Here is a 19,251-nt window from a genome sequence, read left to right as displayed (position 1 = left end):
GAGGTATACATAGTATTAGTACAGGACAGTAAGACTCACATGCAACATAAAAAGATGAATAAAATCCCACTTTGTCATATCTCTCTCTCCTCCAAGACCGAACTGAGTGGAGCCACTTTAGTCAGTGGCCTGGGGAAGTTCCAGTCCCCCTCTCCTCTTGACATCAAGGTGGTCCATGTTATAATCCTGAAACTGGAGACTCCACCTCAGGAGCTTGGCACTGGCCCCTTTCATCTGGTGTAGCCACGTCGGTGCGAATGGTCAGTGTACACAATGAAGTGCCACCCAAATACATATGGCTGCTGCTTTTTAAGGGCCCACACCATGGCCAGGCATTCCTTTTCTATGGCTGCATAGTTCTGCTCCCGGGGCAGCAGATTCCTGCTCAGATACATGATGGAGTGTCTCTCCCCCTTTCCATCAACCTGCATTAGTACCACACCCAGCCCTGTTCTCAGGCATCAGGGAACACCATTTGCACTAGAGTGCAATAGACTGCATCACAGATTACCTACATAGAGAGGACTAAACAAGTGGCCTGAAGGAACTCTGGGATACAATCCAGTCCAGAGGACTTCCAGGACCCAAGTCAAGCTAGGGCTGCATGCACACAGGAAAGCAATAGGGCTCAGACCCTAGGTCCCAGCTTAACACAGGCTTGAAACCTCCAGCACCACAGGGTCTTGGGACCTTAGGTCCAAGCCCTAGGTTAACACAGTTGGTGTGTGGATGCAAGGGAGTTTAAGCTTGAGTGCTCTCATTGCTGTGTAGACATACCCAGAGGGTGCATCTCCGGTCCCCAAAAGCTAACGTCTGCCATGGTCCTGTGGTAAGTTTAATGAGTCCATAAAAGAAGAAAAAACTCCCCACACAGAAATTGTCATGGAAAAACGTCTAGATATAAAGAATGATAGTGACTGAAGAGACTATGGCTAATGAGGCGTTCAGTTATCATGGTGCCACATGTGAACATGGATGACTGCATAGAGAATCATGTTGTGAGTAAGGTTTGACTGAGCTTGGAAACAAATTAGGGGTGTGAGGTAAAACTTACTGAAGTCAATGGGAGTCTTTCTATGGACTTCAGTGGCCTCTGGATCAGGTCTGAGATGTCATCCAAATTCCAAATATCACTAGTGGGAGCCGAAATGGCGTAGATACTGCATGTGTGAGAATACGCTCCATAAGAGCCTCTCTGAAATATGGATGGTACCACTGGCACCAACACTTCATCTGAAAAAAGGGAGTCTGCAAAAGTCTTATAAAGAAGAGTGATAAAGGGAACTTTAGCAAGTGATCACTGTGTATGCTATACATATACACCGTATTTGAAGAAGTGCTGGCCCACCAGTTGGATTTTTTGCAAGGTAGCTAGCTTTATAAATTAATCTATCATTTACTTTGTTTAGTACCAAGTAGTACATGTGACATATATGCAAGTAATGTCCACCAAACTAACTCCCAGGTTGACTCTGGAGTAACAAATTAATTTATTCTTTGCACAGATGTGGTCTTTGAACATGTTCCATGTGTGACACAGGATTAGATTAATGATCCATTTCAGGAATTATTTCCCAGGTCAAAATCGTAGAAATGATTTATGGTAAATCAATGGCACCCACTTCTTCGAGGTCATTCTGCATTCAGTTGCTCCATCTAGCTTACTGTGACTCACTGAGACAATGAACTCCTTTTGTCATGCAGTATCCAGGCTACTTGAATTTGAGAGTTTAATGTGTGACTTCAAGGAAATAAGAAAGCAGGAAAAATATGTAATCCAAAAGCAAAGGACAAGTAGCTCTTCTGTTAATAAAGTTATATATTTCCTACCGCAGAGAAAACACTACCTTTTTCCACAGAAGCTGAAAAATCCTTATGCTGATTTTTTTTTGGGGGGGGGGAGGCTGGTATAATTGGCATTTCTCTTTCCTAGAAGAGCAAATAGATGAAAAGGGCTGAATTTTCTAAGAGTATCTAATTGCTTGAAGATTTTAATTTTTATGGTTTAACTTAAATGTTATGAAGTTTATTTTTATAAGTGCAATACTATGACAGAATACACCCCTACACGGTGTTTAGTAATCTTTGTATAAAGTATGTCTTTTAACGTATCATTTGAAAACTCATAATTTGCTGGTCAGTACTGTCCTAGTAAACTATGTGGGGCAACAGTGTATGTGAAGTTATAATATTCCCCTGCATGGTGGTGATAACACATGTTCCAAACCAAGCAGCCCTGCCCAAACAGAAATTGGCAAACGGGTCTGCCCTAAACAAAGGAATATGTGCTCTACTTAATTTGCATGTAAGCAGTAAACAGCATCATCATGCAGGAAGGGAAGACAAAAGAAGTTCAAACAGGTAAAAAAAAAATGTCAGGGAATAGCCTTCCACATAGACTCTTTGGATCCTGGTTCTCAGCTGGAAATGTTTGTCAAGAGGGGGACTGAAACTATAAAATGGAGGGACAAACCCCCAAGACACTCCCCCATCTCTCTCTCTCTCTCTCTCTTGCATTCACTGCACTGGAAGAGGCAAAGGAAACAGGCGCTGGACTCTGAAGGGAGTCAAACTTTTCTCTTAATCTAATATAGTTTGTCAGACATCAGTAAACATTTTATCCTTATTTTTCTTGTACTGTAATCATTTCTAATTTTGTCACCTCATTACTTGCACTCACTTAAAAATCTATCTCTTTGTAGTTAATAAACATGTGTTACTCTTTTATCTAATCTAGCATGTTCAAGTTGATGTATCAGGGCAACTCTATTTGGGGTTACAAGTTGTCAGGGGCGGCTCTAGCGTTTTGGCCGCCCCAAGCAGTCATGCGCGGGAGGCGCCCCGGAGCCGCGGGAGCAGCGGACCTCCCGCGGGCATGACTGCGGAGGGTCCGCTGGTCCCACGTGGCTCGGCTGTACCCCCCGCGGCTGCGGACGGTTCGCGGACGCGGCGGCTCCGCTTGAGCTGCCGCAGTCATGCCTGCGGGAGGTCCAGCCGAGCCGCGGGACGAGCGCCTCCTCCGCAGTCATGCCTGCGGCAGGTCCGGTCGTCCCGGAGCTCCGGGGACCTCCCGCAGGCATGACTGCGGCAGGTCCGCCGGCCCAGCCTGCCGCCCACCCCCGGCCGCAGGGGACGTCCCCTAGATTTGGCTGCCCTAGGCACCAGCTTGTTTTGCTGGTGCCTAGAGCCGCCCCTGCAAGTTGTGTGCATATTATTCCCTTAAAGGAATAACAGACTTAATATACTCATACTGTTGAGGACAGGGCTGGGCAGGTCAGGAAGTACATTTCTGGGGGGAAAAATGAGACTCGTTACCCTGTGGTAATCTTTAAGGTTGGTAAAATGTGGCTGGCTGGAGGCAGCAAACACACAGACATAGCTGGGAGACATTTACATGCTGGACGCTATTTGTAAGCTGCAAGGAATTGTAAAGGGCACCACACGTTACAGGGCTGGGGTGACACAGATACTCATTGGTCTGGATTGTACCCTGGTATGTCACAAATACGATGTCTGGTCATAAATAGCAGCAAAGAGTCCTGTGGCACCTTATAGACTAACAGACGTATTGGAGCATGGGCTTTCATGGGTGAATACCCACTTCGTCGGATGCAACGGATGGTCATAAATAGAAATTTTTTAATTTCTGCATAGTGATTTTTCTACTGTATCAAATGCTAAGTCAGTTTCTCAGGCCAGAGAGTAAATAGCAATGCATACTTCAAGGCCTCATCCTAATACCAAAGTTGTTCTGCTTTGACCCAACAGTACATTTAACGTGGAATGATCCCTCCCAGTCCGGATGCAGTTATAGTGGTATAAAGGTGCCTTAACAGTGTAGCTTATTTCCACATAAGAAGAGGAATAAGGTACACCATCATGACACATGCTAGATGTTGTGCTGGTAAACTATGGCAGTAGAAAATCATACCCCTAAGCAAAATAGTTATACCAGAACAATACATGTGTATAGATCAGGCCAAGGGGCTTTAGGAAACAGGGCGAGAAAAATAAGATGGCAACTGTTTCAGTTGGGAATTTCTGTTCCCAAGGAATTACTGGTTTCAAACCTATTAACAAAATAGCTTCGGGGTTTAAAAACCATTTCAGACAGTTGTTAGATTACAAACTATAGGCCTGATTTTCTTCAGAAGTTCTGAGCACCCACAGAGACTATGAAGTCAACTGAAGCAGTGAGTGCTCAGCACCTTTGTATATCAGACCCTTAGAGAAATTTTTGCAATTTCCTGAATTACAACTAGGTGAGAAGGATTGCTTTTTTATATTATTAGCAGCTAGACTCTGTATTGTGCAGTACTGGAAAAATCTGACCCCTTCCTCCTATAGAGCTGTAGTACAGTAAAATATGGACTGTCCTTGTAACGAAGAACCCTGGTGTAGGTAGTGTCTACATTGAAGCGCCACAGCAGTACATCTGCAGCTGTGCCTCTGTAATGGTTTAAGTGTAGACATGCCCTAGACCTCTTTTAGGCCTGCTAGATACAAGGATAGTCTCTCACATTTCAACAAAACTGTAAAAGAGACAATAACCTCTGTATTTCTGGGTAAAGAAACACACAAATTCAGGAAACTTTCAAACATTGGAGATCATTATGGTTCACTGTTTGCTATTCTTTCCCCATGGCACACTTCACTTAAACGGAGGTTTGTTGCATAGGTAGATTACAAGTCTCTGTTACCTTGATTGTTTCTCTGTTTTTTAGTGATTGTCCTAGTTGCTATTCGATGTCAGCAAAGTTTTTTAAAACGATTGTTTGTTTGGTGGCGATAGTGGTTTTGACATATAAACTCGATTATATGGGGAAAAAATATGAATCTAAAGTAAATGTTATAAAGATGTACACAGATCAGATTTCTATTTCTTGTTTATTCTGACTTGTATATGGTTTGTGCTATACTGAAAATCAAAATACTATATATTACTAATATTATAGTAGCACCTGGAATACCTAACCTAGATTGAGGACCTGTTGTGCCAGGTACTGTATGTACACATAGGTAAGATACTAGTCATGCCGTGATCTCTTCAGGCCAGGGACAGACAAGTCAGCCAAAGGATGGGAGAAAGAAAGTAGTATTAACATAATTTTTCTGTGCCTCAGTTTCCCATCTTTAAAATGAAGTGCCTTGCCCAGGTTATCAGTGGAAGTCTTTAGCAGAGCCTGAAACGGAACCTACACCTCATGAGTCCTGGTCCATTGCCTTAATAACAACACCTAGCTCTTAGTGATCATTACCAGTAGGTCTCAAAGGGCTTTACAAAGGAAATCAATATCATTATCCCCCATTTTATAGCTGGGGGAAACTGAGGCACAGAGAAAGGGAATTGATTTGCCCAACACCAGCCATCAGACCACTAGCATAGCTGGAACTAGAGCCCTGTGTTCGTGAGTCCCAGTCCGGTGTGCTACCACTAGGCCACACACCCCCTCCCTTAGCTACCCGCCCATCCTTCCTTGTAATCTTTTGAACAATAACAAGGTTTATTTTAGAAATGAGATGAAAGTTCCATGAAAACTTTGTATTCTTTGAATTAACTCCAAAAACATCTTTAGAGACTACCTGTTCTGCTTGAGTTTTTTTCTCCATTAAAACATAACTTATTACTATAATTGAGGAAACCAGCGTCTCACAGTGCCTGAAATTTTTCTAAATATTTGTGTAACAAATTAAGTGTGTGAACAAAACAAAAAAGAATCATTCAAATTATACTTATCAAGCCTCCACTTTGGTATGCAGGTGTGTTATCAAATAACATACTCTATAAATGAGACTTTTGAGGACTTTTTTTTCATTCTACTTCAGAGAAGACGGGTGAGTAAACGCTTTATAAAACTACAAAGAACTTCACTTAGGCCATGCTACATTTTCTATTATATTTTAAAATGCTTTGCTGTATTTATCTTTATTGTTACTATTCTAGTCTACTCATATTAGTGATTTCATCAGATGTGGAGTTGCTTGAAAAATGCTGGGATTTTAAGAATGAGGAGAGAGAGGTAGAGCAAGAATTAGAGTATCTCTATGCTGCAATTGAGACGCAACATGTAGGCATATCAGAGCTAGCTTTGAGTCTGCCAGCTCACTAAAAACAGCACTGTAACCACAGGGCCATGGGCAGTGGCATGGACTCAGTAAATATCAGGGTTTATTTTGGTGGATGGAAAGACGGGGAAAAAGGTATTCAGTAGATTAATTCTTCGACTTTCATTCCTCAGTGTGGTTTGCTGCAGAACTAAAACAGAACTCAAAACACAATGCCACCTCTGCGTTTAGAAAACAATATATCTCTAATCCCCAAATAAAACTTTTCATTTCAATAAACAGTTTACTGTTGTAGACTTAGATCTATTACCCTATAAATATTTCATTTAATAATTGGGCCACACCATTTGTAAGCCACACACTCAACTTCATCCTTTTCTCCTGTTTTGGGTTGTTTTTTTTTTAACTTTTGAATACTTCTGAAATGTATTCGATACAGATTTACATTTTCTTCCCATTTTAGTGTATCACATCTTGAAAGCATTAACTGCTAACAGCTTGAAATATGTACGTGGTGGGTGTGAGATTCATCAGGCTGCTCAGATGCCACTACATGCATCCGACGAAGTGGGTATTCACCCACGAAAGCTCATGCTCCAATACGTCTGTTAGTCTATAAGGTGCCACAGGATTCTTTGCTGCTTTTAAGGGATTTAGCCATACATAGAATAAGAATCAATCCAGCTTGCAAGTTAATGTTTGGAATTATGCATTTTTCAAAACTGCCATGTAATATATTACATTTGATGTACACACATCAAATAAAAAAAAGGCATGATTTACGACCGTTGCCACCAAATGACTAATTGATCTTTTTAATATTATCTCTCAGGCTTGGGTCATTTTAGGGATACTTCCATAACCTCAATATAAATGAGGAGGAGGTGGGGGACAAAACTTGAAAGATTTAATCCCAAATTGAAGACTTCATTCAAGGCCAAATTTGAATCTAACAATGACCACTTCTTCATTATTTCCAGTTAGCATAAACCAGCTCCTACTTTTCTCAGTGCAGAATTGCATCGTAAATTCAACTTGCTTTTGTAGCTGGCCTGAACAATGCTGTCACTCCAGTCACTTCACGTACTTGCAGCAGGGTTTTTTTTTCTGGTGACGTGTCATGCTGAGGAGAAGTGTGCAGGAATTCCTGGAATCCCTGGCACCCCAGGAGCCAATGGATTGCCTGGAAGAGATGGAAGAGATGGTATGAAAGGAAACCCAGGCCCACCAGGTATGGTCAGTGGTTATCTCCCCTTTTAAATAGATGTATTGCTGTGTTGACTATTATGCTTAGTAAACTAGATGGTTTATCACCTGTTTCCTTGAGTCAGATGAAATAAAAAATGGTGAGTTCTATTTAATGCACAGGGTAACCCTGTTACAGTGAAGTCAGTAAATACAGTGAATTTCTGCTGAGAGTGAAATTGTCCTGTAGTTCCAACTTGTAGTGAACTTCTGCTGGTGCAACAACTCCCAGTGGTGTAGAGTAGAAGGAACATTAATGTTGTGGAAATGAGAGGGAAACAAAAGCAGTTATTTGGCAGAAGAGTGAGAAGCTGATGGAGAAAAAGTGGCAATTTTATTAGAGCTGGTTAGGAATTTTCTGACACATTTTTTGTCATAAAATGTCAGTTCGTCAAAACTATAATGGTTTGCTGAAAAGGGTTATTTTTGACAAATCTCACAATTCAAAAAACATCCAATTTTCATATTTTTTAAAAGAAAAGGTTTTAAAAGATCAAAACCAAAAGGTTTTGAAATGATAGAAATAAAACACTTCAGTTGACCCGATCCAAACTTTTTTTTTTTACTTATTAGTTCATGATTTCTACTTTTTTGTCCTGATTTGGGACAGGAAAGAAAACTGATATCTCAAAGACTCATGTGGAAACAATCTCCCACTCAGCTCCAACTGTTAATTTGTCCCCTTCCCCGTGACAAGCTTCCCTTACAGAAAAGGTTTGTGGCTCCTTCAACCATTTTTAAACCTGCTTCCCAGTGTAAAAGTTGAATGGGATGCTGGTCTATAGTCCACATTCATTTTTTTTGCAAGAAAATTAGATGAAAGTGGCTGTTGAGCATAAACTACAACTGATTTCTTGGGCATAAGAGGAGAAGGCAACAGTTCAGGGTATTCTTAAAATAAGAGAGAAATTAGAGCAGAAAATTGATCAGTGCATTCACAAGCATAGCTTTCCCCATCTCTTTTCTATTACCCTTTCAGTACTTTTCATGCAGAAAGATACTTTCTATAATGCTCAACAAAACTATTTTTTAAAATGAATTCATGAAAATGTAATACCAGGAAGCAATTACATATCAGTGTATTAATTAGGTTTCTGATGCACTTCTCAGGTTGTTGAAGCCAAGGGGCAGTATGCACCATTGATCTATTAATGCACCACCTGCAGGTGCTGGTTGTTGCATTGTGCAATATTCCTTCCATGCCAAAAAGCAGCTCAGAATCTTTCTCCAGCTCCATCACCAAAGATGCTCCAAGATTGAAGTAGTTGGGATCCTAACATGCATTTGGTTGCTCATTCCAGGAAGCCAGTGTTTTGCCTCTGTTATGAAGCCAACAGTCACCTGAGGCTTGTGCATTAATGAAGTTATTCAGAAGCACAATGCAGTTTGTTGCTTTGCTGGCCAGCATCTGTTAAACCCATATTTATTCTGAATTTCCTATAAAATGCATTAGTTGAAAAAAAAATTGTACATTTTTCATTTGTGTGCTTCTTTTCTCCAGGTCCTCAGGGGCCACCCAGTGGCATGCCAGGTCTTCCTGGAAGAGATGGGCTTCCTGGGGTGAAAGGACCCCAGGGTGAAAAAGGCAACAAGGGTGAGAGAGGAGAGCCTGGACCACCAGGTGAATAAGACAAATCTTTGTTTAGTCCAAAAAAACTGGATACGTGTGCTGTGTATAAAGCAGTCCCGGGAAAAGTAACTGAGTCTGTTAAAGTGCAGTTCTGCTATTAGAAGTGACTGTAAAAATGGTGCCTTTGTTATTCAACTGAACTGCTTCCTGTATCTATCAGATCTCCTGACTGTATTGACTAAAATACGTTTTACTACCTTTTACTCGTCTTACAAAAGCAGAGCCAGCACAGCTCCGAGACACTAAGAAGGAATCTATTCCTCCTTGTGCAGCAGCAACAGAATTCTGTACTGAGTTTCAATCAGTTACAGTTATTCTACCCCACTGATGGCAATGGGACTGTACAGGTGTCACTGATGGCATAATTTCACCTGCAGAAGTTTTATTACTGGTGATGATTTTGTATGAAAAAAACAGGCAGCTTGATTCTCAGATCCCATGAAAAACTTGCATGCTGGGAGTTTTTTTGTTTTTGTTTTTAAAATCTCTATCTATAAACTATGAATATGTCATATGTCATCTTGGAAAGAACCTACAATGACATTTTTGCAGTCACCATTCAGATAGAATCATACTGAAAAATTATTAGAGTTTAACTGACCATAAAGGAAACAGAGAAGAGAATTCCAGTTCTGTTCAATATCACAGGAACTCCACACCCACTAAAGTTTTCCATTGTGGCTGTCAAGTTGCAAATTTAAATCACAGCAAGTTCTGATTGGTTCAGCCTACGCAGGATACAGTTTCTAAAATATTAACACTTTCATGGATTTCACATACACAAAAGACTTCAGAATAGAAAAATGGATCTTATTTCACATATAATGTGCTTTAAGTAATTACTCTCCAGTAGTTGAAACTCTCTGGAGTTTCAACAGGCATATACTTTATATATTATGTATAAGAACAATCAATATGTGATAGAGTTTCTTTGAAAATATATAAATACAGGGAAATAGAATTTTCCACCACAGAAAATGAAACTGACATACATCAAGTACAAGACAATTTTGGAAAATTGTTATTAATTGTATATGATGCATTTTTCATATCAGTGAAGTAGATTGTATAATTATTATTATCTCTAGGCCTGCCTGCTTCTATTGATCCTGAAATGCAAGAAAGCCTCCAGGTTTTAATGCATCGAATTACCAGACTGGAAGGAGGTAATCTTTCTGCTTTTCCTCACAACTTGTGTAAAATGCAATGTACAAAATGAACCATGAGAGCCCAACTTAAAGCAAGTTGCATTTCAAAACTTGTATTCCATTCTAAAACTTTCCTCACCAAAACTTACTTCCAAACACCAATTAACTATGCTGAGGTGTTTGTTGCACATTGGAAGGACGGAAAAGCTAATCCAACAGCCCAGCCTGAGATGTGGGAGACCAGGGTTCAATTCCTGCTCTGCCACAAACATCTTGTATGACCCTAGGCAAGTCACTCAGTACTATAACATGGGGATAATAGCACTGCCCTGCCTCACAAAGGTGTTGTAAAGATAATTTGTGAGGCACTCAGATATTTCAGTAATGGAAGCCATGCACGAAAGATTGGTCAGTGTGTGTGTGTCTATGCAGTATATAGTGCAATGCAAAAGGCTGTCCATAAGATGGGACATAGACGGGTGCTTAGAGCTATACAATATACTGAGCATTCTGCATACTACATGTATGAACAGAGTATCAGAACTTACATAGACAAGAATCAAAATGAACTAGGCATAGCATAGTGCAAAGAACTGTGCTGTGCATGTCCAGCATGTAGGGCAGCACGTGGAGATACACATCAAGCAGGCTATTGCAGTTTCTCTTGCTTGTACATGTTGCTTTGTGGGAGTAGGTTTCCCTCACCATGACCAACTGATTACTGTGCCACTCCCACTTTAGGGAGTGGAATCTGCAATTCTTAACAGAGCAGAAAAGTTACCCCCTTTTGTCTAACTTTCCATTGGTTTATTTATGAGAAGGAGCAAGAAACATGCAAGGTGAGGTGTGTGGCTCAGCACTTTTGAAACAGATCATCTGGGGAGGGTACTCACAGGAACTGAGCTCCATCTGGAGAAGCACAAATCTCTAATAGGAGACCGCTTATGGCCCATTCCCTCAGCAAGAGGATCTACATAGGTTTCTCACAGTTGTTCTCCAAAGCAGATGAGACCTCTGTTGAGCTTACACAGGGCCTGATTCTCCCCGAGTACCAAGGACCTTAAAGGAAACGCCACTCACATTCATTCAAATTGCATTAAAAAAATCTTCTTAGAAAGGATTTTATTGTGTGTTATAGTTGAACTCTTGGGAATCCATTGAAACTGAGGCAGTTGTATGATGTCAGTAGTGCTTATATTCTCAATACACTCTGGGGTGGTGTAGTCATTAGAGCTGTTGGGGAAAATTGGGGAGAAAAATCAAAGATTTTGTCAAAATTACTTTCCTTTTCCCTTGTTAAAATTTGATTGCACATAACAGAGCAGGTCGGAAACTGTATTTAGTATATGGGAGTGGAGCACATTTAGGTTGTAGGAGGAGAGACAGATGTCCATAGGTGAAGAATTATACAGACTCACTGAAAAAACTAATGAGTTGGTAGGATTGCGACAGAGGTAGTTCCTCCTTTTCTCCTCCTCTTCACTCTTTTCAATCATCCTTCCTTCCTCCCTTTATATTTTCCTCCTTCTTTCCTCTTTCTATTTGTAATGTTCTCTTCTTTTCCTTTCTTTCATTTCCTCATGGTTTTTCTCCCTTCCCAGGAGTATAGTAGGAACATGGACAGTATAAAATAAGACAAAAAACCAACCAGATCTTTTCACTTTCCTTTGCAGTCCTTACTTTGGAAGGAAAAATAACAGAAGTGGGGGAAAAAATTCTCGCTACCAATGGGAAAGAAGTCAATTTTGAAACCACATTAAAAGCATGTGAACATGCTGGTGGCTCCATCGCCACCCCCAAGAACCAGGAGGAAAACGATGCTATTTTGGATATTGTGAAACAGTTTAACAAATATGCTTATCTGGGTATAAGGGAGAGTGATGTTCCAGGTGAATTCCAGTATCTGGATGGGAAACCTCTGAATTATACCAACTGGCGTGCTCGTGAGCCAAATGGCAAAGGAGGGGAAAACTGTGTGGAGATGTACACTGATGGAGGCTGGAATGACAAAAAATGCAACCAGTACCGCCTCACTATCTGTGAATTTTAAAGCATTTCCTCTCAGTTATTTCATAGTGCAGAGTTCATGCACTATTCTGTGTCTCAGACATAAACAGGAGCCTCTCAGCAATATAGCTAATGTCCTCTGTGATTATTTTATCTGAGAGAAACAAAATCATGATGTAATATTTTCCTTCCTCATGCTTACCAAGGAAATAGTAACTACCGAAGGTGATTGATTTGTAACTAGGACTATCCCTAATTTGAGAGGGGGTTAATTATAGTAACCAAACTCTGCCTTGTCTCACTGTGGCTGATTAAGCTCCAGGTAAGGATTTCAGGGTTTGGCTTAGTGTGTTTGAGGAGTCCCATGCTAAGATAACTTTGTACATTCCATTGTAGTTACATGCCTAGATAATGCAGCATATACTATGCAACAACATTAGAGGAACAGGTCTCAATCCTGGAAGGAAATTCACACAGGTATACTTCAGTGGAGAAATACATGGTGGATCCCCCTATATGCATCTCTTTGCAAGACTGAGGCCATACTGTGTAATATGAAACCCTGCAATAAAATTCAACTCAGTTATTATAAAGGGAGACCACAACGAAAACCCTGGAAATCATAGATCATTTAGCTATACTGCAAGCTGCTCATTTTGTTTTTGTGTGTCAAATACCATGTTCCCCTATAGCACTATAGAAATAGTCATTTACAGTATTTTACAGTTCTATCAAGACTCTTCTATATCATACGAACCATTGGACAAACAATATCATTCCAATGTGTAAACTGAATAGATGTACATCTGACCACCATCATCAGACCAGCAAAGGCAAGGTTTGAGAAGAGGGGGTAAGAAAAAAGCAGTAGGGGTTAAGAAATTTCTCAAATGCTTCCCCATCCTGTGGAGCCAGAGTGGAGCAGCTGTTAACTGGGGTTCTTTCAACCCAAAGCTCTTGGTAACTTTTACTCTGTGCGAGGTGGTGTCAGGAAATAAATCGGGGAGACATGGCCGTCCAAATGATAGATGCCTGGCACAAACAGGACAACACAAGAGTGCTTTCACAAGGGTTGTCTCTTAATATGTGTATGCACCGTGCGTCTCGGTACTACTGTAATGCAAAAATAGTAATAAGAAAAAATGAAGGACACTCTAGATCTCAGAGGCCCGACTGGCTATATCTGAGATGGACGAGGTTTCTTGTACTGTTCCTTTTTTAACCTCCCCAAATGTGCAGTTTCTTGACTCCTAGAATGCACTGAAACCAATTTGGATAAACATCTGAAGTTTGGAAGCCTTTTCTAATCTTTTTCAGGTTCAACTATCATTAATACGATTATTACCTTCTCCTGGCCACTACAGGAGTGGCTGTTATGTGAACTGATGTATTAAAGTTTATAATTTGATATTTGCCCTGTAATTTTTGAGACAAAAGCACATAAAGCTTTGTATCAGTACTCAGCTGTGCAAAGTTAATTAAATGTTCCAAGAAGACTCTGCAAGCAGTGATTAAGTATTTATTTTAAAAAGATTTTTTCAGAGAAACATTTGATAATCAGGAAGTTAACTGTATTTGACTTCTAGTTGGGAACCTGTCTAGCTCTTGTTACCTTTAATGACAGACCTTTATTATGAACCAATAGTTATAATAGGCTTAATTCCACATTGATCTTTGAATTTGCCTATTTATAACGAGCTCAGTTTCTAAAGCTTTCATACACTATGATGATAATAATAACCAAATAGGTAATATCTAGTCTATTGTTCTGGGTTTCATGAGAGGGTTATCCCCTATATCCGTGTTTCCCAAACTTGGAATGCCGCTTGTGTAGGGAAAGCCCTTGGTGGGCCAGGCCGGTTTCTTTACCTGCTGCGTCTGCTGGTCTGGCTGATCATGGCTCCCACTGGCCGCGGTTTGCTGCTCCAGGCCAATGGGAGCTGCTGGAAGTGGCGCGGGCCGAAGGACATACTGGCCACTGCTTCCAGCAGCTCCTATTGACCTGGAGCAGCGAACCACGGCCAGTGGTTCTCCAGTGATCTCCAATTGGAATTCCAATCCAATTGGAAATATCTAAACCAACGGGACCTCCACCACTTCCCTTGGGGACCATACACATTCAAATAGAGTCATGATTAAGAAATGTTTCCTGCTATCTAGCCTAAATTTTCCCCTGTGCTAGACTTCATCCCATTACTCCCAGTTGGACCCGCTCTAAACAACTCCTTTTCCTCCTTAGTGTAAACACCCCATCATTGATGTGATTGGGTGCCTTGGGCAGGCAATCCCCAAAAACTGGTTTATTCTTTAATTAGATTCACTCAACCAGTAACAAAATAGCTTCTTCAGTACCACATTGTTTAACCAGAAACCAGACTCAATCCCCCGGCTCTGTTCAATATCTTCATCAATGACTTAGATATTGGCATAGAAAGTACGCTTAATAAGTTTGCAGATGATACCAAACTGGGAGGGATTGCAACTGCTTTGGAGGATAGGGTCAAAATTCAAAATGATCTGGACAAATTGGAGAAATGGTCTGAGGTAACCAGGATGAAGTTTAATAAAGACAAATGCAAAGTGATCCATTTAGGAAGGAACAATCAGTTTCACACATACAGAATGGGAAGAGACTGTCTAGGAAGGAGTATGGCAGAAAGCGATCTTGGGGTTATAGTGGACCACAAGCTAAATATGAGTCAACAGTGTGATGCTGTTGCAAAAAAAGCAAATGTGATTCTGGGATGCATTAACAGGTGTGTTGTGAGCAAGACACAAGAAGTCATTTTTCTGCTCTACTCTGCGCCGGTCAGGCCTCAGCTGGAGTATTGTGTCCAGTTCTGGGCACCGCATTTCAAGAAAGATGTGGAGAAATTGGAGAGGGTCCAGAGAAGAGCAACAAGAACGATTAAAGGTCTTGAGAACATGACCTATGAAGGAAGGCTGAAAGAATTGGGTTTGTTTAGTTTGGAAAAGAGAAGACTGAGAGGGGACATGATAGCAGTTTTCAGGTATCTGAAAAGATGTCATAAGGAGGTGGGAGCAAACTTGTTCATCTTAGTCTCTAAGGATAGAACAAGAAGCAATGGGCTTAAACTGCAGCAAGGGAGGTTTAGCTTGGACATTAGGAAAAAAGTTCCTAACTGTCAGGATGGTTAAACACTGGAATAAACAGCTTAGGGAGGTTGTGGAATCTCCATCTCTGGAGATATTTAAGAGTAGGTTAGATAAATGTCTATCAGGGATGGTCTAGACAGTATTTGGTCCTGCCATGAGGGCAGGGGACTGGACTCGATGACTCCTCTAGGTCCCTTCCAGTCCTAGAGTCTATGAATATGAATCTATAGGCATTCCAGCCCTTAGCTCCCATGTGGGCATCCCAGTCTAATATATTGAGAGGTTATTGAAAACCCATTTCACCATATGTGAGGTTCTTTCTAAGCCCAAAGGATCAGACCCATATCCCCAGGTCAGTATATAACACAGATCTTACCCAAATGTCATGCTGTCAGCCAATCCTTAGTAACTAACTAAAGATTTAATAATAAAAGAAAAGAAGAGAGTGATAAATGGTTAATAGATCATATACATGCAAATGATTATGAAGTCCTTATATCAGGTCTGTAACACTAATGTTATAGGCTGCTGGCTTGTAAAGTCTGGCTGACAACTTCCAAAAGATTGAAAGGACCTCAAGCCATAGTTCAAGATGCTCCTTTTAGTTATAAATCCACGGTCCAGAGCAGGAGAGTGGCAACATGGAGCTGTTACAGGTGACTTTTTATATCCTCTGCCATATACTTGGAATATTACTGTCCCAAACAAAGCCAACAGCCCCTGTATGTGGAAAGTTACTGGCCCAAGATGGAGTCCAGGTTCACCTGAGCATATCACATGCCCTTACATGCTTTGCTGAATCATGTAGGGTGGCCATTGGCGTCTTGCTGTCTGAGGCGTCTTCAGGAAGAGCTATCTGGACAGAATGAGAGTTTGTCAATGGCCCATTGTGAGAGTGGAGTGACTGGGCAATAAAATGGCAGATGAAATTTAATGTTGATAAATGCAAAGTAATGCACATTGGAAAGCATAATCCCAACTATACATATAAAATTATGGGGTCTAAATTAGCTGTTACCACTCAAGAAAGAGATCTTGGAATCATGGATAGTTCTCTGAAAACATCCACTCAATGTGCAGTGGCAGTCAAGAAAGTGAACAGAATGCTGGGAATAATTAAGAAGGGGATAGAAATTAGGATGGAAAATATCATGTTGCCTCTATATAAATCCATGGTACACCCACATCTTGAATACTGCATGCAGATGTGGTCGCCCCATCTCAAAAAAGATATATTAGAAAAGGTTCAGAATAGGGAAATCTCTCTGTATGAGGAGAGATTAATAAAACTGGGACTTTTCAGCTTGGAAAGAGACTGCAAAGGGGAGATATGATTGAGGTCTATAAAATCATGACTGGTGTAGAGAAAGTAGATAAGGAAGTGTTATTTACTACTTCTCATAACACAAGAACTAGGAGTCATCCAAATGAAATTAATAGGCAGCAAGTTTAAAACAAATAAAAGGAAGTATTTCTTCAGACAATGCACAGTCAACCTGTGGAACTCCTTGCCAGAGGATGTTGTGAAGGCCAAGACCATAACAGGGTTAAAAAAAGAACTAGATAAATTCATGGAGGAGAGGTCCAATCAATGGCTTTTAGCCAGAATGGGCAGGTATGGTGTCCCTATCCTCTGTTTGCCAGAAGCGGGGAATGAGCGACAGGGGATGGTTCACTTGATGATTACCTGTTCTGTTCATTCCTTCTGGGGCACTGGCCACTGTCAGAAGACAGGATACTGGGCTAGATGGACCTTTGGTCTGACCCAGTAGGGTCATTCTTATGGAGTGTCCCTGACACACAGCTGTCTGGCCAAGATGTAACTCTATCTGGGGGGCGGGGTGTCAGTCTGGAATATGCCACATGTTTAAAATACATAGACACTATTCATAACTTCAGATACAAAGGTAATACATGCATATGAACAAGATAATCATACTTAGTAAATCATAACTGTTCCATCAACACCTTCCATGATATACTTTGTACACGATATGCTGCTATTGTATAAAAGTGGTAGCAACAATAATTTAAATGATTATCTTTCTTATATACAGCAGCACAACTGACATAATTTCGTGCGTGTGTGTGTGTGTGTGTGTGTGTGTGTGTGTGTGTGTGTTTACCTCTGGTGCAGGTAGCGATACCTGTAGGTAAGGTTACCCAACACTTCCCATTACAACCTAAGAACCAATTTTCATTTGCTTATAACTTTATCAAACTTTAAATGTTCAGGCATGTCTGCCTCAACCTGAATTTTTTTTTTAAATGTCTCACCAAAAATGGTGCAGCCATTTCTGAGAGTGAGGTTAGGTGAGGAGAACACACATTGTTTTACCCATTTTAACAAATTATTTGTAAGAATTTTTTTTAGACATTCTGGCACCTGAAGTTGGTGCTTTGAGCTGCTGTGGCACTGGGCATCTGAACTGAAAGCCTGTAGTAGGTTCTCTTGTGTGCTCAGTGCTCACCCCTACCCCCCTGTTTCTGCCCAGGCAGCAAGAAGGAAGAGGCAGCAGCCTGACTTAGATTTCAGAGTGTTGAGGAAGTGGCTGTGGGACATGGGGAGAAGGGGTTGCAGGCAGGGTGAGGGGTGGAAACAATACAGTAGCTAGAGATAGGGATGGGAAGCAGTAAGAGACAGAAAGTGGAGTGTGTGCCTAGCAGCAACTGAGGGAGATAGGATTGGAGGGGAGGGGCAGTTGCATAGGAGCTTGAGAGAGAGGAAGGGAGGAGAAGGGTTTTAGAGAACTGTACAGATGCGTCTGTGCTCATCCTAAATAGGCCTGGATAGGAACAGTGGAGGAATAAGGCAGGATTTGGGCAGTGGAGCACATAGGAAGAGAGGGGGACAAACAGGCTTGTGGGAGGGATGGGGCAGATGGGTCTATTACCACTAGAGGATTCTCCCCTTCAGAACCTGGAATGAAACCCAGGAGTCCTGACTCACTATTTCCAGCCCCACGTCAGGGCCGGCCCTCAACATTTTGGCACCTGAGGTGGGGAGCTCAAATGATGCCCCCATGCCCACCTCGCTTGGGCCAAAACTTTGAAAGGTCTCAATTCTGCCTTCTTCCTGTCCTACTCCTCTCATGGTACTGCTCTGCTACCTACCCCAATAAAGGAGAACTAACAATTTAAAATGCCTTGTCCAAAAATTTTAACTTTCAAATGCCTGAACAGCAAATGTAACTTTTTTTGTCTGCATAGTAAACACTGGCATTTTTATCTGTTTGAATAATCAAAGTAGTGCTTTCCATGCCTTCTTGGTTGCAAAGATTTGAACTGCTTCCTGAAGATCCACAGTCTGGGCCAGCTTATGCTCTATTGAGACGGTTGCAAGGCCGACCAGCCTCTCTTGTATCATTGTGGAGCGTAGATGTGTTTTTATTAACTTCAGCTTGGAGAAGCTGCTTTCTCCACTGGCAACTGTTACAGGAAGTGTTAGAAGTATGCGCAGAGCAACAAAAGCATTTGGAAAGAGAGTGGTCATCTTATTTGTGCACATATGTTCCAGAACAGCCTTTGGAGTAGATCCTGCTGAAATGTATTTTGAAAGGGCTTTCAGTTCATCGCCTAAATCACTCGCATCAATATCACGCATGTCATCATGTGTGAACACTGTCTCTAGTGCCCTGCATTGCTGGTGTAGGTCTTCTTTAGGTATAGTGAGGAGTTTTGGAATATCATACAACATCCCAAATATACTGCTGTGTTCCTTGAGCTGCAGGAAACATTCTTCAACTGACTGTATTGCACAATCTAGCACCTGGTTAAAGAATTCAACTTTGAATTGTTGTTTGGGGTCTCTTATGGGATTATCCCATGCCTCATAATCAAAATGTCATCTTCTTTGGTGACTCTTGTATTCTTGAATGGGTGGGAAAATAGCTTCAGTGTGAAGTTCCTCTGCCAACTTCTGTGCACTCTTCAGAATGTTTTGAAATCCCTCATCTGACCGGTAACACTGTAGGTATGACTTTGCTTTGTCCAGTTGTTCTGTTGCTCCAGATATATCAAGGTCAGCACCTTGGAGTC

At 41.2% G+C, this 19,251-nt stretch overlaps 1 protein-coding gene across 10 annotated transcripts in view; it reads left to right on the top strand.

Moving 5' to 3' along the window:
- Positions 1–19,251, top strand: part of LOC120409606 (pulmonary surfactant-associated protein A-like) — a 51,732-nt gene that overhangs the window by 24,276 nt on the left and 8,205 nt on the right. For 2 of the 10 annotated variants that reach the window (XM_039548134.1, XM_039548127.1), the window contains exons 3-5: positions 8,813–8,932; positions 10,030–10,107; positions 11,763–13,473. In XM_039548134.1, coding sequence (XP_039404068.1) covers positions 8,813–8,932; positions 10,030–10,107; positions 11,763–12,139 — 575 coding nt within the window. In that variant the 3' untranslated portion in view covers positions 12,140–13,473. Of the gene's footprint in view, positions 1–3,602; positions 5,836–7,046; positions 7,303–8,812; positions 8,933–10,029; positions 10,108–11,762; positions 13,474–19,251 lie in introns of those variants that run through there. The other 8 variants (XM_039548133.1, XM_039548131.1, XM_039548130.1 and 5 more) reach the window with 7 other exon arrangements.

The sequence above is a fragment of the Mauremys reevesii genome, linkage group 7 (assembly GCF_016161935.1).
Source record: "Mauremys reevesii isolate NIE-2019 linkage group 7, ASM1616193v1, whole genome shotgun sequence".
Taxonomy (NCBI): Eukaryota; Metazoa; Chordata; order Testudines; family Geoemydidae; genus Mauremys; species Mauremys reevesii.
This window is presented reverse-complemented; position numbering and strand designations above follow the sequence as displayed.